The sequence below is a fragment of the Protopterus annectens genome, chromosome 15.part0 (assembly GCF_019279795.1).
Source record: "Protopterus annectens isolate FY-2018-M chromosome 15.part0, PAN1.0, whole genome shotgun sequence".
In the NCBI taxonomy this organism is placed as follows: domain Eukaryota; kingdom Metazoa; phylum Chordata; order Ceratodontiformes; family Protopteridae; genus Protopterus; species Protopterus annectens.
Window position 1 is genome coordinate 99,566,589 of NC_056749.1, and position 25,651 is coordinate 99,592,239.

The 25,651-nt window shown below is 36.5% G+C and overlaps 1 protein-coding gene across 3 annotated transcripts in view; it reads right to left on the reverse strand.

Annotated features, from left to right (window-relative positions):
- LOC122789907 (zinc finger protein 501-like) overlaps positions 1 to 25,651 on the reverse strand; it is a 149,995-nt gene that overhangs the window by 22,551 nt on the left and 101,793 nt on the right. For 2 of the 3 annotated variants that reach the window (XM_044057360.1, XM_044057361.1), the window contains exon 4: positions 16,338 to 20,578. The exons of the other annotated variant lie outside the window; for it this stretch is intronic. In XM_044057360.1, the coding sequence (XP_043913295.1) occupies positions 19,308 to 20,578 (1,271 nt within the window). In that variant the 3' untranslated portion in view covers positions 16,338 to 19,307. Of the gene's footprint in view, positions 1 to 16,337; positions 20,579 to 25,651 lie in introns of those variants that run through there. 3 annotated transcript variants of the gene reach the window in all.

A 25,651-nucleotide genomic window follows, 5' to 3' on the forward strand; every position in this document is an offset into this window, starting at 1 on the left:
GTGATTGCCTGAGTAAAAATCACGCATAGGAAAAGAACTTCAATCTTACTTTTTTATTACAAGGAAGAAATTAGTTGTATCCAAGGCTTAATACTCAAAATTGGCAAAACAGCAGTGCACAATAAATAGAGAAGACACATGCTTGTAATGATACCTAGATCATGTATGAAAATAACTGATACTCATAAAATAAACCCACCTTCTGTGTACCCTCTGATGTCAGACTTGAACATAAGTATAAAAACAAATAGAATATATTTGCTGTCAGATATATATACAGTCAGAATGGTTCTTTGCCCCCCCTCCCAAAACATAAACACTTGTATATGCATCTGAAGTTTGCTTGTGAGGAAAATAAAAATAAAATGTTTCCATCTTTTTACTTTTAGATAGTACGCTGCTCCTGTACAAGCTTAGTGACCCTCAGTGTCCCTCTGAAGTTTGAAGGAATGTTAAATAGCCACACTGTCTACAGCCCTACACAAAATAGTGACCTATGAGATTTGGAAGGAAAGTTAAAGAAATAATGATGTCATCCCCAGCTCCCAACACAAACAACAGTGTCCTGTGTAAACATCTGAGCAAGAGTGATTTTAGATTAGATGAGGTTTAAGGGAGAGGCCACTACTAAGCCAGTGTCAAAAGCCACTTCTAGAGTCCTTTTGTGTGGGGGCAGTAGCCCCCCAGAAGCTCTGAAGGACTGGGTATTCTGTGATGCAGTGTATCCCTTATCTTTAAGAGATGAGTGTTTTAATTGAGCAAGTGACAAGTGGGTAAGTTACTTTCCTCCAGACAACCCTGACCAACCTGTAATAGCCACTTCTATGTACAATTCTGATGTCATGTCATGATTAAAGAGGACGGCCATGTAATGCATTTCACCTTTGTTCCAAACAGTTGATCCACATTAAAATATTCCAGATTACTTCATACAAATCACATTAGTCCTACAAAACCAGAATTATAAGCAAAAAACAGTAGGCAATGACAGTCCCAACAATTACACCTACTGTGTCTGTACATATAAAGTGTCCAGTTAAGTAGTCCATTGTTCTCACAGATGCATACTAGTCCTGCAAAGCCAGATAGTAACTGCTTAAACTATACAAATAACAAGAGTTTCATCACTTTCACCCAACTGGCCCCTAACCAGTGTGTTTATAGCCATGAGGATTACAGTTTGCAAAAATAGCAGCCATTACAGCTTTGCACTTCCTATTCCTCACAAAATGCTAATTTCATATTTCAGGAAAATATATAGTTAAGCACTTCCAGCTTCACTATACTGCTTCTGTCTTCTTCACATCACTCCATTCCTCTCAACTGTCCTAATTCTGGAATATGTTCCAGATTGTCTCATATTTTGGACATGCGCCTCTAACTTTTAATTTTGTGGTAACATATAGATTACAGTCTGTCAGTAAAACCAGAATGCATCATATAAATGCAGAACCTCCTGAACAAAATAAAGAACACGTAGTGCACCTTTGGTCTAACATATGAACTTTGTGCAAGTTCTCTGCTCTGTGATATCACAACAGCACTCTGATGTGTCAATCTGAACTAAGCACCTCCCTGTTAAGGGGCACATCACACCAAGGGTGTGTTTTGTTTTAACATGAGTGACTTGTTCTATTTATTCTTTGCTCTAAAAAGAAAATAAATATGGAAAGAGCAACCCTGGAAACTCAGCCCACCCAAGGAATCACCTTGTTGGGATATGCCTAAGGCCAGAACTGCTGAGGTGTGTTTAGTGCCATCTTGTTAGGTTTAATATATACAACTCTTTTCAGTTTCTTGAGCAAACTGGTTTATAACTTGGACTTTATTCCTCAATGTCAACAGTTTTCAATATCAGTTTTAGTCTTCTGAAGTGTTCTTTACTGAGTTTTACTCTGATTTGCTCATGTTTTATTGCAGATCCTTCTGCTATTCCCAAATGTTTATACAATCCTTCCTGCTCAAGTTTTCTTTATCACATTCCTGTTCCAGATTAATATTTTCTTTCTATTGCAGGTTTCCTGCTTTAGATGTTGCTTTTGCACATTTATCAAAACCAAGTGAAATTCTTATATCAGCCAGAGTTTGAACTATTTTTAGTTAAAGTATTTGAAGTTTAATTTAAATAACCAAATCCTTAGTTTTATGTTCATTCATCTGGAAATTAGCACAGCATCAAAGGGATCAGATGTGTGTGCACATATGCATATTTACACTAGTAATTATATTTATGTATACACAGAATTAAATATTATATATATATAACATATATATACTTTTACATCTATATTTATATTTTTATTTATTAATCAATGCATTGATTTCTTAATACATTTTTTGTTTTTTATCTACGCACACATTTATAGATATTCAATGTTAAAGTGACTCTTTAGAGTATATAGGGACATATATATACATGTCTATACATATTCCACATATATACTTGGTACTTGTTTAATCATGTTCAAAAACATATACTGTGTTAACTCTTATACCTCCACTGCTTATATTTATAGCGTATTTATATTTATATTTACACTTATATTTACATTTGTATTTATATTCTTAATATATCTCTTTTTAAACACTTTCCTGGTATTAGAATTTATTGAAGAAATGTTAAGGATTGTATTTGAGTTTTTATAATGGACAAATGGGGCATACAATACAGTTGAAAGATGAATTACCTGTACATGCACTAGTGGATCGTGAAGTGATTTTATAAAAACAACATTTTTATGTTTTTTATTCTATGTCTTTAAACAAGACATTCTCAAAATGGAAACTGTTGCCTGTTAGGTTTTCATACTTAAGTGGGTAATGATTCAATTAACTTATTATGTTGAATATAAAAGGGAACTTGACTTATCCTAATTTATTCTGATGAAGTCTCCGGATGTGGAGACGAAAGCGCTCAACAATTTGCTTTATTCTATTCTATTTTATTTGAACTATAGTCGTTTTGGATCTGTTTACTTTTTGACAATAAACCTGCTACTATTTTACTTTGGCTGCCTGCTTGTTTTGGATCTTTGGACAGCCTTTATTGTACCAGATTCAGCCTTTCTTATTTGCTTGGTTATCGAATTCTGTGGTGAGGTCACAAGTTGTTATTTTTAGTTGTGCTCACTCCTCCTTATCTGATAAATTACACAAGTTTAGGTCATCCACAAAAAGAAGATGAGACGTCATTAAACAACATTGGTTTCTAGAAGCCAAATTATAACCATAGAGTAATCAATTTAGTAAATAGCTTAACTGTCTTTAACAGGGCAAGGCAAAACAGCAGCAGTGACAGAGAACCACCCTGGGATATCTCCCTTCGAAATTTTATCTATGGGATAACAATCTGTGCTTTGTCATGGTTCAGCTGCAAAGTCATTTGCCAGTGTTTCACGGTCACAGTAATATAATTGATCAATGTACAGTGCATCTTCTCCATCTGTAAACATTCCTTAATTATTGAATGTAAAATGCTGTCAAATGCTTTTTTTGCAATCTATTCATGCCATACTTAAATTATTCCCTGTTTACAATTTTTTTACTATGGCTTTACTTAGCAACAAATTATACTTTGTTCTATACGGCTGGTTTATTACCTTTTTCTTTTGTTGCCATAAATGAGTTTTTTTCTAAATGACTGTAAATACTGCCTGCATTAAATCAAGCATATAGCTTGAATATTGCTGGAAGGCAAGCTATTGGTCTATAGATTTCAGGATAGCTTGCAGGTTCACCATTACAGGAGGATTATTGTTTTTCCTGTTCATAACTGTTGGGTTTGGGATGCACATATAAGAAGTTCTTACTCAGGGCTAAATTTCTGTGTAATGATGTTAATGCTTTTAGCCAGATGGTAGGTACTGCATATGGGCCTGGGGGGTTCCAGTTAAGAGTTTTTCTTAACTTTGTTTCAGTTTCTCTGGCAATTACTTCATCCCATTTTGTATGTTGTAAATTAGAGCTCTTTACTGTTTCTTTTAAATTGTTCTATCCATCCATCATCTTTGTAATGTTAATAAACAGTCTTCATAATTACTTCTCCAAAATGTGCCTGTCTCTTTTTTTTTGGTAGTGCTGCTATTCTTTTCCTTTGCTTCACAGTAATCTATAAAATCGTTTGGGTCATCCATAAACTGCAGACTTTGTACTTTCTCATTATATTTATCTGCATACCTTCATAGTTTGCCTGCCTGCACTGATATTTTTAGTTTATTATTGGCTATAGTATATGAGACTGCGGCGGTGGTGCTGCGGTAGCGTTGTCATCTCATAGCAAGACGTTGTCCCGTTCGATTCTCAGCTAGAGCGTCTTCTGTGTGGAGGCATACATGAATGGGGCGTGCCTTTGTTGAAGGTTGTGTGTCAGGGCTGGTAACCCGGTATGTAAAAATCCACTACCAATCATTAGCGGACCGGAGTTCCGCTGTGGCGACCCCTAACCGGGAAAAGCCGAAATACACAAACAAATTGGCTATATTATATGATAAACCTTGATCTGTTTCGATACTCTGCATTGCCTTTGTCACATCTAAGTATTTTGATGGTATTTTCCCTTTTCTTTATTCTGATACTTTCTGCCTTAAGTACTTATTAGTTTTCTGTAGTCAATAATTCCATGGTGGAAATTAAGTCACTCCCTTCCTTTGTTACACACACGCACGCACACACACACACGCACACGTGCACACACACACACACACACACACACACACACACACACACACACACACACACACACACACGCGCACACACACACACACACACACACACACACACACGCACACACACACGCACACACATGCATGCACACACGCGCACAAGCGCACACACACACACACACAGACACACAGGCACACGCGCACACACACACACACACACACACACACACACACACACACACACACACACACACACACACACCTTAGCTAGATGGTCATTCTCTTTATAAGATGGTTTGCATAATGTCCTCCATCTCCATCCTGGTTACCCTCTGAGTAAATGACTGTAATACCATACTACACCAGCTTTCAGGTATCCTAACAAGACAGCACTCTCTTCTGACATTTAGCTATGCTAATATGAACAACATTCTCGATTTAAACTTAAGGCATCATTAAAAATATTTTTACATAAATTCTAGTATCTGGTTTTGCAGCTCTCTGTTGTTAGCAATAATTGAACTAAGAATGGCTGAAGACATTCAAAATACAACATAAAGTACATTTTTTTTTTGAAATTGAAAAAGAAACTTTTTTTGGACTTGAATAACATATACTCCTGTAAATGTATTCTTGTGTGAGCACATTTTCTGTAATACATGTAAAATGATTTGTGACTAAAAGCACTCACTGGAGTCAGCTTTGAGATTTAAAAATCATATTAATTGACTATGTTCAGAAAAGAATGACAATTCTTATTAACCAAGTTACTATGCACTCCAGCAAAATTAAGTTTATCTTTCAGGCAGATTTTTTCATAGTATAGTAAATGTTGACATTTAGATGCACTGTTCCTTTCTATACAAGATGATGACAAACTGGCTGGCAAAAGCACATACAGTGACCTCTAGACAACAGACTAGCTCCTTTCCCAACTCCAGCAAAAGGAAACAACATCATTTCACATTCAGTTCTAACACAATTCATCTACTATCCATACAGGAATCCATCCAGCTGGTTTCTCCTATCAAGGATCTAGTCACGTCCTGCATAAGGATACATTCCAGAGTATTCTGCCTTCATTCTAGTCTACATAGCTACAAGCAGAATCCTCCTTGGACCTTCCTGAGACCCAAACGACTCACGTTATGTGCATGACACACTGTACCCTAAACAGTCCTATGTGCAGCTGTCCCTCATTATCTGCAACATTTTTTCTTGTTGAATGTTCTTATGAATGGAAACACACTTACACTGCTGCATCAAAGTCCTTTACTGAATTACTAAAGCAAACGTAAAACATGTCATCATTTTCACAAATTGTTTTAATTCCTCAAATATACATATCCATTTCACTGTTTACACAAATATGAAAGTGGTGAAAATCTCAAGTTTATAGGTTCATAGGTTCATACTAGGCTATCTGCCCTAGGGCATTTATAAAGCCTAGCCAGAGTGTGTTTGGCTTTCACCATCCATTTTAAATTTATTTTGATATGCCCTTTTTTGAGGTTAGTATACTGTGCCTCTGTCTAACAGTGACACAGAAGTGATACCCGGGGTAAACCTACGATCTCCCACCCACTCATCAAGATTCCACTTGAAGAGAGTCAATGAGGGACTCTGCCTAACCTGGACTGGGATTTTATTCCAGAGTGAAGTGAGCCTCTGGGTTATGAATCTGTCCCTCCAGCATGTCCTATTTATTTCAGTGCTGAGGTTCAAGTCTCCCGAGCGCGTAGCTCGATGGGATTTGGATTTTCTGAGGTACAGCATTTCCATTAATTCCGGGTTGGACATGGCTTTATACGTCAGGCACAGATCGCCTCTGAACAGGTGGTATCCCACTGAGTAGAGCTGGAGTTTCTTTAACCGGGCAGCATATGGCATCTGTTTGAGCCTTTTGATCCTCTTGTTGAGGTACTTTTGGGGTCTTTCCAGTTGCTGCAGGTGTCTGGTAAGGTACATCCCAAAAGGGGCATTGTACTCAATTATGGGCCTGATGAGGGATGAGTAAAGAGGCACGATGACCTCCCCTGATCTAGATGTGAATCCCTTCATGATTAGGTGGGCTATATAAAATGTTTTTCTAACCACTTTGGCCACGTGGTTGTCAAATGAGAGACTGCTATCAACTTGGGTCCCCAGGTCCCTAATTACTTCTTCTGTACTTAATGGATTACAACCTATGTGGTAATTTGTGGGCACTTTGTTTTGCCAAAGGGATGACTATACACTTTTGGCATTTAGCTTGAGGCCATGGCTCTGGCACCAGTTGTCTGTTTCTATGAGGCCCTTTTGGAGGATGCTTGTGTCGGCTGGAGAGTCGATTATGGCACCCAGTTTGCAGTCATCTGTGAACTTGGTCAGCCACAGTCCTTCCGTGTTGGCCTGTACCTCCGTGAAATATATACCGAACAAGGGAGGTCCCAGGACTGAGCCTTGTGGGACGCCACTTGCAACTGGTTTAGAGTCTGACATGGCTCCAGCAATTCTAACCATGTGGGTTCTGTCCTTGAGCCAGTTTGCAACCCATCTAGTGACATAGGGGTTTATATTTAAGCTGGTGAGCTTACCTATAATGCCCAAGTGGGGTATTGTATCAAAGGCTTTTGCGAGGTCCAAGTAGGCTGTGTGGACCACCTTCCCCTCATCAATGGCCTTGGTGACTGTTTCAAAGAAATGTATTGGTGTGAACTCTCCAAGTCTTTGGGGTTTCTAATACAATGACAGTATGGACCCCATTACTAAATTAAAGTAAAATTAAAGTTTGTGAAATTAGTATTATTTCAGTCTTTGCTGTTAGCCAAAAGTGCTCCTCACAGCACCCACAATGTGCCCAGAAATGAGTCCTTCTGCAATTCATACAGATTTACATGTATCAGTGGCATATCTAAATAAGACAGTAAATTCTTCTTTATGAGACCATGGCTCCTACTACTATTGCCCGCATTTCTGCCTGCAAATCCTGGTATTTTATGACTTGGCATCTATTTGTATGCAAGACACTGTAACCATTGGGTGTAGCAATTTCAATGACCAATTCTTTTGTCTTCTCTTCATGGACTACTACATCTGGTTTTCACACATCTATTTTTAACTTATTGGTAATGGGTGATTCTATGTCATATAAAAATCATCATTCTATATAATTCTCTGTGTGTCTCAGTTTTCAATGTTTTTCAGCTACTTCAATGTTGTAATGTTCGCACAATCCCAAATGCAACAGTATTGCCACATTATTATGCCTTTCAGTATACAGGCTCTCTGCCACTAGTGTATCACAGCCAGCAACAAGATGTGTGACTGTTTTCAGTTCTGTTTTACAGAACTTGCGCTTGTCTGTTTCTAGCACATGTCCAATGGATTTTGTAAATGTCTTGCATTCTCATCTGATTCTTCTCATTTTATTCTTTCTCTTGTTTTTGGCACATTCAGTTGCTGCCTAATTAACATCTACCTTTAGTTTGATTTCCATTCCCGCTTGACACCAATATGCTTCTACTAAACTAAGCAGGGAAGTCATCTTAGACTTGTTCTTTTCATGTTTTAAAACTTTCACTATGTTTGGATCTGGCTGAGGTCAGCAGATATTTAAACAGCTGTATGATTGCAGATATATACATATAATCAATTTTGAGGATGCCCATACCTCCTTCAGGAAGAGGAATATATAATATTGGTATACACTGATTTTTATATATAATTTGATAAGCATGAATCATTTTTCTTGTTTTCCTGTCTAACTGTTCCAATAACTTTTGAGGCCTGTGAATCACTAAAAAAACTGTAAGTTAGAACAGGAAGAGCAAATTGGCCTACAGCTTGGAATTTGTTCCTAGATGTCAGGGCTCTATAAAGCATTAATCTTAGTCTTCTAAAATATTCCTTAGTGAGTTTTATTCACATTTATTTGTGTTTTATTGTTGATGCTTCATCAGTTCCCAAATATTTATACACTCCCTCCTGCTCACATTCCTTTATATCACATTCCTGTCCCAAACTGATATTTTCCTGGTGCTGCAGCTTTCCTGCTTTAAATGTTGATTTTGCACATTTAAAGAGACCAAATGACATTATCATATCATTAAGAAAATTCTGACCACTTGCAGTTGTGGTTTCAGCTCCTAATCCAATGAAATACACAGTTTTAAATCATCCAGAAAAAGATTAAACATCTTTATACTTTGTTGTTTTTTGGGAGCCAACTAAGAAACATGACCTAATCTATTAAGTAGACAGTTTAATGGATTAAAGGCAATACAAAAGAGCAGTGGTGGCAAAGAATCACCCTGTTATATCCCCCTTTGAATTTTTATCACTAGGATAATCATTTGTCTTTTATCATGTGTTAGCTGCAAAGTGGCTTGCCACTGCTCATGGTCATGGGAATGTAACTGTAGGGTGTATCTTATAATTCTTATACATCTGTAAGCACTCCTTTATCTGTGAATGTGGGATACTGTCAAATGCTTTTTTGTAATCTATCTGTGTCATACATAGATTCATCCTCTTTTTAGAATTCTCTATTATGACTTTATTTAACAACAAATGATCCTTCATTCCATATGACTTTCTTTTGTTATCCTTTTGTTCAACTGCCATGGTTAAGTTTTCTTCTAAATTACTATAAATGTTATCAATTCCAGTACATAATTTATACATAGTCAGAAGGCAAGTTATTAGTCTATAGTTTTTAGTATATCTTGCAGGGTCTTTTCCAATTTGGTTCTCTTAAATTTGTTTCAGTTTCTCTGGTCATTACTTCATCCCATTTCATATCTTGTACATTTGAACTTCTTAATATTTCTTTTACTCCTTCTACCATTCAGCGTCTTTGTATGTTCCACAGGATCTTCATAGATATTTCTCCAAAACGTGTCTATTTCTTCATTTCTGGTGATGTCTCTAAGTACAATATAATAATTTAAATGGGTCTATATTAAATAACCAAAGAGGCATTTCAGTGAACACCTCTTCAGAGACACATAAACAGCGAATGCATCAAACCATGAATGCTGACATCAGCGATTTCTTTCCCTGGGAAAGAAATTGCTTGTCTAAAAACAAAAATCATTACAAACATAACAAAGTGGGGGGGGGTTCCACCCCACACCTCCCCCAACATGGGGAGTTGTGCCACCCACCCCCCAACTAAATATACCAATTCCAAGATCACACTACAGTGGGGAAATGGCAAACTTATGGAGATGGTCAAGCAATGTCTTTCCGAGGGAAAGAAATTACTGTTCTGAACGATCGCAGTTTAGTGAGTTTATTCATTGTGTCGCCAAAGAAGTGTTCGCTGAAATGCCTCTTTGGTTATTTAATATAGACCCATTTAAATGAAGCAACAGATTACAGGTGGTTATTGATTTCCAATATATTAAGGATTATTTGATTTTAATATGGGATTTATTTATGATTAGACCAGTATAGTGAGTTGTCCTGTGTTCAGACTGTTTCTAAGTAAGCATGTTCTAAGAGAGGTTAGTAAATCTGTTTAAGCAACATTTACATTTACACTCATTTATTAATTTGACTACAAAAGAAAGGTCAGAGTTGGGAGTTCTAAAAATTAACAAAAGCAGAATTATTAAAACAGACTAAGGGGCAGCTACAGTGATTATTTGGTAAGGAAGAGTACTGAAATTCATGTTTAGTCCATTTAAGAGTTAATAATTTCAAATTAGAACTTAAGACAGCAATGACGATGCTACTTTTAAGCTCTCTAGGCTAATAGAAAATTCAATCAGATTTCATGTTCTTGAAGAATCAATGCTCAAGTGTTATGTAACAAAGAGAACCGACACCCTGCTTTTATGCACTGCCCAAGGTTCAAGGACCATAAAGTATTACAGATTCACCTATGCAACTTGCAGTTTCCACAGCAGGTAGTCATTCTAAGAAATGTGGCAAAGTTATCGGTAACATTTTACAGTTGTATGTAGAAGAACAGTCTTACCTTAAATGTACATGACTCCTGACTCAACTGCTACAAGATTTTGTATGGAAGTTTGCTTAGATGTGGAATGTAGTAGATGTTGCCAACATGTATAATAATTATGCTACATGTTGGGAAACTGAAAAGTTAGGACAGTATAAGGACATTGGCAGCATTGTGCATTCCAGAGCTTCTGTAGTTCTGTTTATACATTTTAAAATACCAGTTTTAAATTAGTTAACAGGTAAAGAAACCACCAGTGAGGCAGGATTTCCCTTATTTATGCTCCTTAGTCGAGGTTGCTTTGGAGAATAACTACTGAACAAGTTTACTTTATTTGTTCAGGATGAATATAGTTATGTTACATAAATGATTTATTTGTATGGCAAAAAGTAATAAAATGAAATTAATAGGTATATGAAATTACAATACTATAATATTCACAGATTAAGATGATCCATGTACAAATGGTAGAAACATTATTAGCATTAACCACATGAAGCCTAAAACAGAACATTTACTGATTCATTTCATCATGTAGCAAATAAGCATGCCACTGACTTATGTAAATTGATCCCAGTGTGAAGTTCCCTGAATTAAAAAGGAATGCTCTAGGGAATTAGATTCTAAATTGCAAACCCCATTTTATTTCCAGATGTTTTTCAATACAGACTACCGTTACTCTGAAAACAGAACAAGAGGTAGAAGTAAAATGATATACTTATATAAAATTAGCATGAGTGTGGAAAAGATAAACCAGAAAAAAACTAATTATTCTTGTGAGAATGAACATTAGGGCTACATGGATTTGTGAAATTACTAAGACATATTGGGCCCATATTACTTCAAAATCCAATTTAGGAGAAACAGTTTTACTATTCTCATAAAGAGTAAGAAAAGACAAAAAGGTAAGATGATTGCAAATCTAATTCCTCCACCAAAGTTTATTTTTGAAAAATGAACCTATAGATACCATTAAAGAATTTGTTGTGGGTTTCTAGAAAAATGGAATTTAGTCTTATGAACAATGTAAATCGTATGCATATCTTGTAACACTTTATTATTATTAAATCAAATGTTTCCATACCAAAAGTTAAAAGGGAAAACTATCAGAGAAATAGACAGATATTTTATTCAACCTGAATGCCATAACCATAAGAGCATGAGAAATGTTATAGTTACACATAAAAGGAATGAACATGCAGTAGCAGTAATGTCAAAACTGGAAAGTAATGATCTGCATCAGTTAGGGAAAAAGGAATGAAAGAACAATCACAGAACTGTTTAGAACAGTGACACAATTAATTGTATAATTTGAAATTTCAGTTCCCAAGGGTATGCATGAAAATGTAGTGTTTTTAGATGTTTATGAATTTCCAGTACATCTGGCATTGTTTGATTTTAATACATTACTCACAACAGATTATAAAAGCATACTAAGGTATTATCAGGACATTTCTTATTTATGTGTACACCTGGTATATAATAAACAGGTGTAGAATATAAAACACTTTAAAACAGCAGACTGCTTTACGTGTTTTTTACTTAACATAATATATTATATCATGATTAATGTAACTGAATAATATACTATGTTAGGATATTATGCCACAGTTACTGTGTTGATTTAGTCATTTATAAGCACACCTGCAAAGAGAAAGAACTGAGGAAGCACAGAGAAAGAAACTTGCTTTTTGAAATAAAGTTGACCCATCAGCACTTGGATGTCTTGGAGTAATTTTGCCAGTATACCACTGGAAAGCTGGAAGCTGTGTTCATGTCACTGTTATGTAAGGTGAAAGAAATACAATTTGATCATATCTACAATGAAATTACATGACATTATCCTGTAATAAAAATTAAATATAATATCTGCATCATCTTTTACAGGTGTAAAATTAACATAGCACAGGAAAAGTTCCCCTGAATAAGACTGATGTTTTCTACTTTCTGGTAGAATTTATGGTTGCTTAGGTAAAAGCATTTATGTGAAGCATGATTTCAAAATATGAATTATGCAAAAATGTTTCAGGACACAGCAAATCATTTGCATTAAAGCTTTAAGGCATCAGTTAGCCATGGTCCTTTTTAAATATAATGGACTAGTAAATGCTCATTTGAAACACTTCATCAGAATTCTTCCTGATAGCACATTTGCACATTAAATACTGCATTTCTTTTCAGACAGTAGGCAACACTGACTGCTCTGTATTACACGCTTCTACGCCCGTTTTCATCACTGCAGAGCTTCAAGTCGCAGCATGGTTTTATCTTCATTACTGATGAACCACGTAGCAACATTTACTCTGTATTCTGATTCCAAGTCTTCTTCCAAGTTAGTAATTATGCTCTTGATAATGCATATGCATTTATTTTCCTGCTCTCTATTTTAAGTCATTGTAGAATTTCTGTACTCTTATTAACAGTTTCTGCACTAAAGTTTATTATAAAAGCAATCAAGGGATAATGTGCAAGCTTTCCTCCTAATAAGTCATAATCTCAACTTTTGATATCACCACCTCTTTTATAATACAAACAACTGTTAAGTCTCATTTACAGAGCAACCCTTTTTGATCCCTTATGCTTAGGGACTCTAGTACAAGTTTCAGAGAGAAAACAGCTCCCAAGGAACCAGAAGACTGCAAGTAAAGAACTCACACTTCTTTCTAGTGCTATACAATGGACTTGCAAGCAAAAGAAAAATGCGCTAAATAAATGGGACCTGTGAAAAAGGTATTACACTCAGAAAAGTAATCTCAAACAATTGTACACAGGCAGATGAAACCCGATGATCACCCCATAACAATACACAATATTCATTCTTAAGATGATCATGCTTTTCTTAGACTATGGAATATAAAATCTTGCCATAGACTGACTTTTTGTATCTATGGAAAGGCATGAAACAGTTTTCTAGTTTTTATAATTATAAAAAAAAATAATTGTGGCTCACTGGACAAAACAAGGCAATATACTGGAATGGCAGGTTGATTTATGGCCTGAACGTTTTTTCTAAATGTCAAAGCAATTTACAGTTTTAGTTTTCGTCTTTAGAAATATTACTTACTAATCTTTGTCCTTATTTCTTCACGTCCATAATCTATACCCAGATAACTGTGAATTCCCTTTTGCTTCAGTTGCGTTACATTGTTATTTTAAAGGTTGATATTTTGCTGTATCAATTTACCTGCAGTATTTTTCAGGTTGATATTTTTGTTGTATCAATTTTCCTGCTGTAGCTGTTGCTTTGACACATTTATCATATCCAGATCTCATCTGAATACAATCAGAAAAGAGTGTACACTTGTAACTGCACTTTCCACTACTTTGTTAAATGAGCTATTCAATTCTGAACCATCCACAAGGGAGGTAAGATATCAACTGACAATTTCGTTTTTTTTGGTTTGAGCTAAAGTTACAGATTACTTTAAGTAAACAACTTAATGGGGTTAACATATATAAAAAATTGAACTGATTAAAAAAATTACCCTAATCTATCTCTCATCAGATTTGTGTACCTGGAACAATACCTCCTTCCCCGTTCATAGCTCTCAGTTGCAATTACTATGAAAAAATGTCAATGGAATATGTGTATGTACAATTTACTTCATACAACTGTAGGCCTATCCATGATGTATTGAGGTTCTAATTCCTTCTTCCATTTTCCATTATAGCTATCTTCAGTAAATTATGATTACAAATACTGCATGATTTTTAATTACTCTTTTACTTAACTAAATTATTGTACAGCTTATCTCCATTAATCCCTGAATATAACTTAGATGAGGCTGGATGGCAAATTATGGACCAGCAGATTTTATACAGTGAATGAAGTTTCACTTTTAAAGAAGAGTATGGTCTCCCCATTGTTAACTGAGGTGGCATCAGTACAGGATGTGCACATACATAGTCTGTAGTGGGAACATATAAATCTACTGAACACATTTAAGTTACATGCTGCTCATTAGAAGAACAGCAAAACACACTTTTGGTATTCCCAAAGGTTGCACTTTTCCCTACTGTTGTGTGACCTCAGAGTTGGAATATATAAATCAAGAGATTGTGGGGGTACAGGTAGGCTATCAAATGACATTTGCTTTAAATATATGTAGCAGATCAACATGAAGCATCTCTAATTAATTCAAAAATCAAGGTGCAGATATTAGTGCTTGTCCAAATTTTCACAAAATATCCAGATTTTTGTATCATATTTTTCATCTCTTCCTCATAACATTTGCATTTTCTGGCAAATCACTAAGGATTCAAGTCACTAAATAATGACAGACATTTGACTTTCAGACTTCATATTCATCAAAAAATGGATGCTAACACAAAACATGATACTAGACCAGTGTTCTACATTTATAAGAGCAATATTTAAAATATGTCCCTATTTTGGGCCTTTGAGAGGTATGTGTCTGAGTCTGGGGTTTTACTGTTTCCAGGGCAGTTATTCATTTCAATCCCAACATCTCTGTATTGGATTTTTTATTTGTATCCACTCAACAGTGTTGCAGCATTCAACATTGTTTTTGCAGATGTTTCTCTTCAATATAGTATTTTTTTTCTATTGTGGTGGAGTTAATGTTGTTGCCATTTTTATTCAAAACTCCTAGTAAAACTTCCTGTAGCCAGGGATCTGTTGTATGCTGCTTCATCATTATCATTTTACTATATTTCCCTGTATCTGTTATGAATTATTTAGACTGTGCAGTGATTTTTAATAAGTGAACATAAATGGTAATCTGCTTTAATGGTGGACTTTTACTACAGCTGCCTAAGAATTTTCAATGATGTGTTGACTTTTGTATACTTGTTTGGAAATAATACTTCTTTTTCCCTATTTTACAATTGATACTAGCTGGAGTTTTTCCAATGGTATTCTACATCATCATTTCGTTTTATGTACTTCATTTTAGTGCTAGTTTTTTTTCTGTTGTCAGTTTAGCTGCATAGTACTGGTTTCTTTTAGGCTCTGTTATGACATGAAGCTTCTTAAGCATTCCAGTTAGCTTATTTGTTATATTAAACTTTTGACAATCTGTTTCATATAATCCTTCTGCAGCCGGATTGGTCTCGTATACATTATCTGTTTCTATCCCACCCAACAAATCACCTTCCTTATATTGCAGCTCTTTCTGGTTGTGCCAAGTTTTTAATTTTACATACATAGTATTGTGTTTCAATTTTTTATATTAAAGGTCTTAGATTACTACTATTAAGTTTAAAAATATTAGTGCTTTTAATCAGAGATGAGTACAGCATCTGGATCTAAGATTTTCCATTTGGGACTATTTCTTATTTTTATCTCTTTGATCTTCTCAGGAGTATACAGTCACCATAAATGTTTCTCTGGAATTTAATTTCTTCTGTTACTGGTGACGGAATTATTATACTGCCAGTTTCCTTCCTAGTTCCTACAAGCCTTCTTTGGGTCATCCCTAAACTGTGTGTTTTCTCTTTAAATGCTGTTGGTATTTTTTCAGCTGTCCTTCCAATCTTTTTTTTTTTTTTTTTTTTGTGGTTTAATTCCTTTAAATGCTTAGTGTTTTGCATTCTGAAAACAGGAAGAGACCCTATTTCTAATTCAGTGCATTATTAAAGTTCACAAAATCAGTGCTGCATCACTCTCTGATATTTGTCATGATTACACGCTTCCTAAGCACCCAAAGTGAATTTGAACTGTCTTCTGAAATTCATATGGAATTACCTGCAAAGGTATCACGTGGACATGTGATTATAAGTTATTTTATTAGTACAGTGTGGATTTTCTCAATGACTGAAAAGTCAGCCAGTACAAAAAATCTTGCCAAATGTCATATATTTATAAGAACTATTTATTTCTCAAAATGTTTATTTCTCTAAATATTTAGAGATTTTAGTGCAATGGCTGTATTAATTTAGTGCTTGATTTTTATTTCTTCACATTGCTTTAATTTCTCCAAATCCTTAGGGGTGTAAGTCAAGGTGCAGTTATATTTCATGAAATTAGTATTGCTTCAGACTGTGATGTTTTCCAAAAGTACTGCTTTCAGTGCTCCGAATGTATCCAGTACTGTGTCCTTTCATAGTTCATACTGAGTTAGCTGTAATGATAGTGCATTCACACATACTTATCTTTTTTTCTTTTATTTCCAGTTTCTTCCACTGCGACAAGAACCATCAGGTTGACTTTTTTTTACAGTGCTCTAATTTAGACTTCCGTTTTTTCATATTCTACAACTTTACATCTCTTAGTACAACTCAGGCCTGTAGTCACTATAATTAAGGCGACCTTTGTCCTCTTTCTTTCAAATACAGTATCTGGCTTCCTTACTTCTACTTCTTTAATACTTTGCACGGGGTAATACCATGTGATTATTTCTAAATTTTCAATAATTCTTTCTTATGTTTCCAGTGCTTCTCAGCTACTTGTAAATTGCAATACTTACAGTATGCAATGTACCAACTGTTTGCATTATTCTATCAGTATCTCTCACTTTTCAACAGATTTTGTGAATCACCATGTACATAGTTCACTATCCTGAGCTGCCTATGTTCAGGTGATCATTTATGAATCAAATTTTGATCAAGTGATTGTTCCAGCAGTTGTTTAAATTTCTGATTCCAACTGCCGGCTTTCCATTTTTATTTGATCAAGATCTAAATATTCCTCTTTTTTCTTTTAAGGATTTTCTATTGGTGCCTATTATTTATTGTTTTCCACTTTTGAAAGTGAACTTGCATATCTATTTACTTCTACAATGTTTCTGCATCTGATAAAGGATGTCATTTTCTTCATAGTTTATTTAGCATGTTCACTATATTTGGATATGCAAACATCAAAAATATGAATATCGTTCCACGGGTGCATGTCTATACATCTATCCAGTTCAATGGGGGCCCAGACATCCAAAGTATTTTAAAACATTCCTTTCACTGAGTTTTATTCATGACACTGCTGGTCCTTCATATTTCCAGATGTTTCAGTTCCTTTATATCACATTCCTCTCACAGATATTCTCTTGCCATAAATATTGCCTTCACAAATTCCTCAAGAAAAGGTACAATTCCTGTACCACCTGAAAAGGTTTTAACCAGATGGAGGTGTACTTTTTTTGTCAGATGAGCTACACAGTCTTAGAACATACACAAAAAAGGTAGTAAGATGTCACTGTAAAGTGGTATGCTGTTTTTAAGTACTAACTGCAATGCAATGTATCAGTGTATAACATAACATACACATATGTGGAACAGTGCCAGATGCTTTTTGTAATCCATTCGTAGCACAGAGAGCTCTTTTTGCATCTCCCTACTATGGCTTTTAGTAAGAATGGCAACTTGCTCTATGTGATTTTATCTTTCTGTTCTATTGTTATGAAAGAGTTTATAACTAAAGGATTATAAAGGAAGTGTTACTTCCTGTATATACTCTGTCACTTCTTGTATACATCAGCTGTGTTCTTGAAAGAGAAGTTATTACTGAATAATTTTTATGATGGTTTGTAATTTCATTTTTAGAGAAGCATAGTTTCCCCTTCGATAACAAATTTGCTATGGGTTCAGGATGCACATATGGCAATTTTTGTTCAGGGTTAATCATGGTGCAAAGATTTTAGTACCTTTAGCCAAATGTTGGATGTAGCATCTTGACCTAAGACTTTTCATTTGGGAGCCATCTTAAATTTTTGACTCATATTCAGAGGCAGTTATAGCATTCCATTTCACACCCTTGTTATATTTTGTAGCATTTATTTTACCATCATCACCCATTAAGCAACAATGTTATGTTGCCACATCTGGACTTCACAGATGTTGGTCCAGAATAACTTGCTTTAGTTTTGGATGGTGTTACAACTGCTTTTTTTCTTTTTTCCCCATGTGTTCTATAAAATGTATTTGGGTTATCATTAAGTAGCCTATCCTGTATTTTTTCTTCACATTTTCTGTACACTCTTTTTCAGCATGATGTCAGACATGGTGCAAAAACATGATCATATTTAATACTCTATCTTTTTTACAGTTATATTTCTATGGATATTCATTTTCTATAATATTCTGCTAGTGACACATTGAATGCACAATGAAGCAGTTTTGGTAGCTGTTTTACAGTTTTCTCTATTTGTTTCTTCTTTCCATTTATTGCTCTATGTTTTGCCTTTCTGGACCACTGAACTAATTGCTTTTCAATAAACTGTATTTTTCTGTTGTCTTTAACATTTCCCATACCAGGTTTTTTTTTGCCAGTACCCAACTTCCAATCCGCCAAAGTTGCAGTTTTTATATTGATAAAGAAGGCTTTCTTTCTGTATACATCATAGTCCAGTTTCTTTTTCCATTCCAATTCAATGCCTCTCCATTCTGGATTTTAATTTCATTCAGATTTTGTTTTCTCTCTTCAACATTTTCTCATATGCGTCTTTTTGCCAGTTTCCTACTGGATCACCTGTATTGACAGCACATATATTCCTGAAAAATCCTTAACAGTCCAGATGTGGCAAGTACTTCTGGAACTACTGGGGTAGTCTCATTCCACATTGCTCTAGTTTCTGTTTGCATGTCTTGATATTTAAAGCTTTATTTCTCTCACTATGCAAGACACTGAAGTTATTACCCATGGCTGTTTCAATAATTAGTTCTACTTTCCTGTTTTAGTCCCTTGCAGTGTCTGGCTTTACTGATTCTACTTCCGTATCAGTTAAGACCTAATGATTCCACTTATGTCACGTCTTTATTTTCTGCATCTCTTTGTGGTTTTCCTTGTGGATCATAAAGGTTTTCTTCCATGTAAAACTTTCATCACACATTCCACATTTATACAATTTTTCTCCAGTATGGATTCTCTCATGAACTCTAACATATCCCTTACGTACAAAACTCTTATCACAAATGTTGCACTTATAAAGTTTATTCAAACCAGAGTGGATTCTCTCATGAACTCTAAGGTATCGCTTCCATGCAAAACTCTTATCACATATAGTACATTTATAGGGTTTATTTCCAGTGTGGATTTTTTCATGGTCTAAAAGGTTTCCTTTAGTTGTAAAATGTTTATCACAGGTTTCACATTTATATGGCTTCTCTTCACTGTGGCTTCTCTCGTGAACTGTAAGATGGCACTTCATTGTAAAAGTCTTGCCACATGTGGCACATTTAAAAGGTTTGCTTCCAGTATGGATTTTTTCATGGGCTGAAAGATTGCTCTTTGATGCAAAACTCTTACCACAAGTTGCACATTTATATGGTTTTTGCCCACTGTGGCTTCTCTCATGCACTGTGAAGTTACTTTTCCATGCAAAACACTTGCCACATGTAAAACATTTATACTGTTTCAGACCAGTGTGGATTTTTTCATGGTCCTTGAGTATACTCTTCTTTGAAAATCTCTTGCCACAGGTGCCACATTTATATGATTTCTGCCCAGTGTGCATTTTTTTGCAGAGGACAAAGCAAGCTTTGTGCTTGAAACTCTTGTTGTATGTTGCACACTTGCATGCCCGCTCTCTAGGTACATTTTGCAAGGGCTTATAGTTCTTTTTGAAGCTCTTGATACATGTGCCAGATTTACAGAGTGCCCCTCCAGTAAGAGCTTTCTTGTGTGTTGATGGACTATGCATATGTTTATCCCTTTTTTTAATTCTTGCCAACGTTCTGGAAGTATAACGGCTTTGCTTGGAATATGGCCCATCTCTGATCCCCTCTCCAGTTTTAGTACTGCGATGTGTTACCAAGGAAAAGGGAAGTGTGAAGCTCTTTTTGCACCTACTGTATCTGCAGAATTTATTTACTTCATGAGTTTGCAGATATTTTATCTCACTCTCCTGTTTGAAATGTCCATCACTCTCCATGCATTTCTGGTACTGGTTTCTGGTATGAACAGCTTTACATCTTGTAACAGTCTTTTTATCTGGGAAGCTTTTTATACATTCAGAATTTAAAAGATCCTTTGATGAAGACTTCTGTCTTGGAATAGTGTATGGAACCCACCTACTGGCTTAAGGAGATACAGAGTTAAATTTACATTTTAATATAGTTTCACATTTTAATATAACAACATGCTCACAGTTTTTTTTCTTGACATAATGCCTATGACGCCAAGTTTACACAGTGCAACACAAGTATCTTTCACTACATCATTAATGCAAACAAAAGACAACAAAAATGTATGTACACCACCAGTACACGTTATTATCCTCACAGAGTAACAGAGCATAAGCCATCTTTGCAGCATGATGCCCAATACAAACATTTATGTACACCAGCAGTACACAAGTTATAAGCCTCACAAAGGTAAGCCATCTTTGAAGCATGATGCCCAATGTCCCACAAACATTTCCTCATTTTTCAGTTTCCTGAAAAAGTACCCAGCAAATGGTTGGCCCTTTGTACTGCATTTCCCATGTCCATTTCTGAAACCCACTTTTTAAAGTACATACTGAGCAGTAATTCTGTGGTGCTTCCTTAGAAACTTTACACCTTGTTGCTAATCAGTGTACAGTGCCCACTCCCAATCAGTGCCACTTTGAAATAGTTTTAAAGAAGCTTTGTATAAGCTTCTGTAAAAAACATGTTTACTGAGATAATGTTTTCCTCTTTAAGTCTGGTAAAAAGAATGACAGCTAACTACCCAGAAGTCCAGTGCATGTTCAAAACCACTGTTTGCAAATTAATTACCTCCCTGAGAATAGGATAGAAAGAGGTGTTGAACTGTCTGTGAAAGATTAACCTAAGACAACTGTCGCCTACAAATAAGTATATAATAGCAAGGAAAATGTACCCTTTTCATCAAATTTTTCATGAATTAAAGATCTGTTATTATTTAACTGCAGACTCATCAAATTGAACCACAATACTGAGCAATGCATACAAGATAATATGGTGTAAAATGGAAGGGGGAAAAAAAGAGGGTTACCCTAGGTAGAACTTACATGGCTTAACTACAACGTCATTGAATTGTTGGTAGTTGAGAAGCTTTAGATTGAAAATTAAATATTGCTATAAGTTCACAGCAATGCCTTATACTATGTGAGCAGAATGAGTGCTTCCCAGGGCTTTTGCCACTATTCTCCCCACTGTGGTGCAACTTTGAAGTTGGTATATATAATTTAAGGGGTGTGAAGCTACGTATGTAAACTGAACAAGCACACCTATACCAAACACTAATGCATACTATTGTTATCAAACACCAAAGACAAAGCAGAAACACAAGAGTTTGAGCTCAACCTGCAAAGTGTGTCCTTACATCCATTTATATGCTGCTATCTAAGCAGTAGAAGGTTTGTTTAATCCTTTTCCCAACAGCAGACTGCCTAGTTAAGCTATTTAGGTGAATAGTGCCACATCTCCATGAAGTAGGTGGGTCGGAGCTCACTCCACAAAAGGCTACCATATTTTATTACAGACTGTTACAGCTCTGTACATGAGATATTGAAAGGGTCCTTCTAATACAATCCAATACACAGTCTTATGATGAAAGACATATATAAACTACTCATTGTAAGGGGCAGGAGAGCTGGGACTGTGGTCAGATCAAACAATATCAAGACATTTGGGTTAATTGGTACCTTCAGTCCTACTGCTCTGCTCTACAGTTCTCCTACACACCCTTAAAGGAGCTCGATACACTTACAGTTCTCCTACACACCCTTAAAGGAGCTCGATACACTTACAGTTCTCCTACACACCCTTAAACGAGCTCGATACACTTACAGTTCTCCTACACACCCTTAAAGGAGCTCGATACACTTACAATTCTCCTACACATCATTAAAGGAGCTTGATACACTTACAGTTCTCCTACACACCCTTAAAGGAGCTCGATACACTTACAGTTCTCCTACACACCCTTAAAGGAGCTCGATACACTTACAGTTCTCATACACCATTAAAGGAGCTCGATACACTTACAGTTCTCCTACACATCCTTAAAAGAGCTCGATACACTTACAGTTCTCCTACATACCCTTAAAGGAGCTCAATACACTTACAGTTCTCCTACACACCCTTAAAGGAGCTCGATACACTTACAGTTCTCCTACACACCCTTAAAGGAGCTTGATACACTTACAGTTCTCCTACATACCCTTAAAGGAGCTCGATACACTTACATTTCTCCTACACACCCTTAAAGGAGCTCAATACACTTACAGTTCTCCTACACACCCTTAAAGGAGCTCGATACACTTACAGTTCTCCTACATACCCTTAAAGGAGCTCGATACACTTACAGTTCTCCTACATACCCTTAAAGGAGCTCGATACACTTACAGTTCTCCTACACACCCTTAAAGGAGCTCGATACACTTACAGTTCTCCTACACATCCTTAAAGGAGCTCGATACACTTACCGTTCTCCTACACACCCTTAAAGGAGCTCGATACACTTACAGTTCTCCTACACATCCTTAAAGGAGCTCGATACACTTACAGTTCTCCTACATACCCTTAAAGGAGCTCGATACACTTACAGTTCTCCTACACACCCTTAAAGGAGCTCGATACACTTGCAGTTCTCCTACACAGCCTTAAAGGTGCTCGATACACTTACAGTTCTCCTACATATCCTTAAAGGAGCTCGATACACTTACAGTTCTCCCACACAGCCTTAAAGGAGCTCGATACACTTACAGTTCTCCTACATACCCTTAAAGGAGCTCGATACACTTACAGTTCTCCTACACACCCTTAAAGGAGCTTGATACACTTACAGTTCTCCTACACATCCTTAAAGGAGCTAGATACACTTACAGTTCTCCTACACACCCTTAAAGGAGCTCGATACACTTACAGTTCTCCCACACAGCCTTAAAGGAGCTCGATACACTTACAGTTCTCCTACATACCCTTAAAGGAGCTCGATACACTTACAGTTCTCCTACACACCCTTAAAGGAGCTTGATACACTTACAGTTCTCCTACACATCCTTAAAGGAGCTAGATACACTTACAGTTCTCCTACACACCCTTAAAGGAGCTCGATACACTTACAGTTCTCCTACACACCCTTAAAGGAGCTCGATACACTTACAGTTCTCCTACACACCCTTAAAGGAGCTCGATACACTTACAGTTCTCCTACACATCCTTAAAGGAGCTTGATACACTTACAGTTCTCCTACACACCCTTAAAGGAGCTCGATACACTTACAGTTCTCCTACACACCCTTAAAGGAGCTCGATACACTTACAGTTCACACACCCTTAAAGGAGCTCGATACACTTACAGTTCTCCTACACATCCTTAAAGGAGCTTGATACACTTACAGTTCTTCTACACACCCTTAAAGGAGCTCGATACACTTACAGTTCTCCTACACACCTTTAAAGGAGCTCGATACACTTACAGTTCTCCTACACATCCTTAAAAGAGCTTGATACACTTACAGTTCTCCTACACACCCTTAAAGGAGCTCGATACACTTACAGTTCTCCTACACACCCTTAAAGGAGCTCGATACACTTACAGCTATCCTACACACCCTTAAAGGAGCTTGATACACTTACAGTTCTCCTACACATCCTTAAAGGAGCTCGATACACTTACAGTTATCCTACACACCCTTAATAGAGACTGATACACTTACAGTTATCCTACACATCCTTAAAGGAGCTTGATACACCTACAGTTCTCCTACACACCCTTAAAGGAGCTCGATACACCTACAGTTCTCCTACACACCCTTAAAGGAGCTTGATACACTTACAGTTCTCCTACACACCCTTAAAGGAGCTCGATACACTTACAGTTCTCCTACACACCCTTAAAGGAGCTCGATACACTTACAGTTCTCCTACACAACCTTAAAGGAGCTCGATACACTTACCGTTCTCCTACACACCCTTAAAGAAGCTCGATACACTTACAGTTCTCCTACACATCCTTAAAGGAGCTCGATACACTTACAGTTCTCCTACATACCCTTAAAGGAGCTCGATACACTTACAGTTCTCCTACACACCCTTAAAGGAGCTTGATACACTTGCAGTTCTCCTACACAGCCTTAAAGGTGCTCGATACACTTACAGTTCTCCTACATATCCTTAAAGGAGCTCGATACACTTACATTTCTCCTACATACCCTTAAAGGAGCTCGATACACTTACAGTTCTCCTACACACCCTTAAAGGAGCTTTATACACTTACAGTTCTCCTACACATCCTTAAAGGAGCTCGATACACTTACAGTTCTCCCACACAGCCTTAAAGGAGCTCGATACACTTACAGTTCTCCTACACACCCTTAAAGGAGCTCGATACACTTACAGTTCTCCTACACACCCTTAAACGAGCTCGATACACTTACAGTTCTCCTACACACCCTTAAAGGAGCTCGATACACTTACAGTTCTCCTACACACCCTTAAAAGAGCTCGATACACTTACAATTCTCCTACACATCCTTAAAGGAGCTTGATACACTTACAGTTCTCCTACACACCCTTAAAGGAGCTCGATACACTTACAGTTCTCCTACACACCCTTAAAGGAGCTCGATACACTTACAGTTCTCCTACACACCTTTAAAGGAGCTCGATACACTTACAGTTCTCCTACACATCCTTAAAAGAGCTCGATACACTTACAGTTCTCCTACATACCCTTAAAGGAGCTCGATACACTTACAGTTCTCCTACACACCCTTAAAGGAGCTCGATACACTTACAGTTCTCCTACACACCCTTAAAGGAGCTCGATACACTTACAGTTCTCCTACATACCCTTAAAGGAGCTCGATACACTTACATTTCTCCTACACACCCTTAAAGGAGCTCAATACACTTACAGTTCTCCTACACACCCTTAAAGGAGCTCGATACACTTACAGTTCTCCTACATACCCTTAAAGGAGCTCGATACACTTACAGTTCTCCTACATACCCTTAAAGGAGCTCGATACACTTACAGTTCTCCTACACACCCTTAAAGGAGCTCGATACACTTACAGTTCTCCTACACATCCTTAAAGGAGCTCGATACACTTACCGTTCTCCTACACACCCTTAAAGGAGCTCGATACACTTACAGTTCTCCTACACATCCTTAAAGGAGCTTGATACACTTACAGTT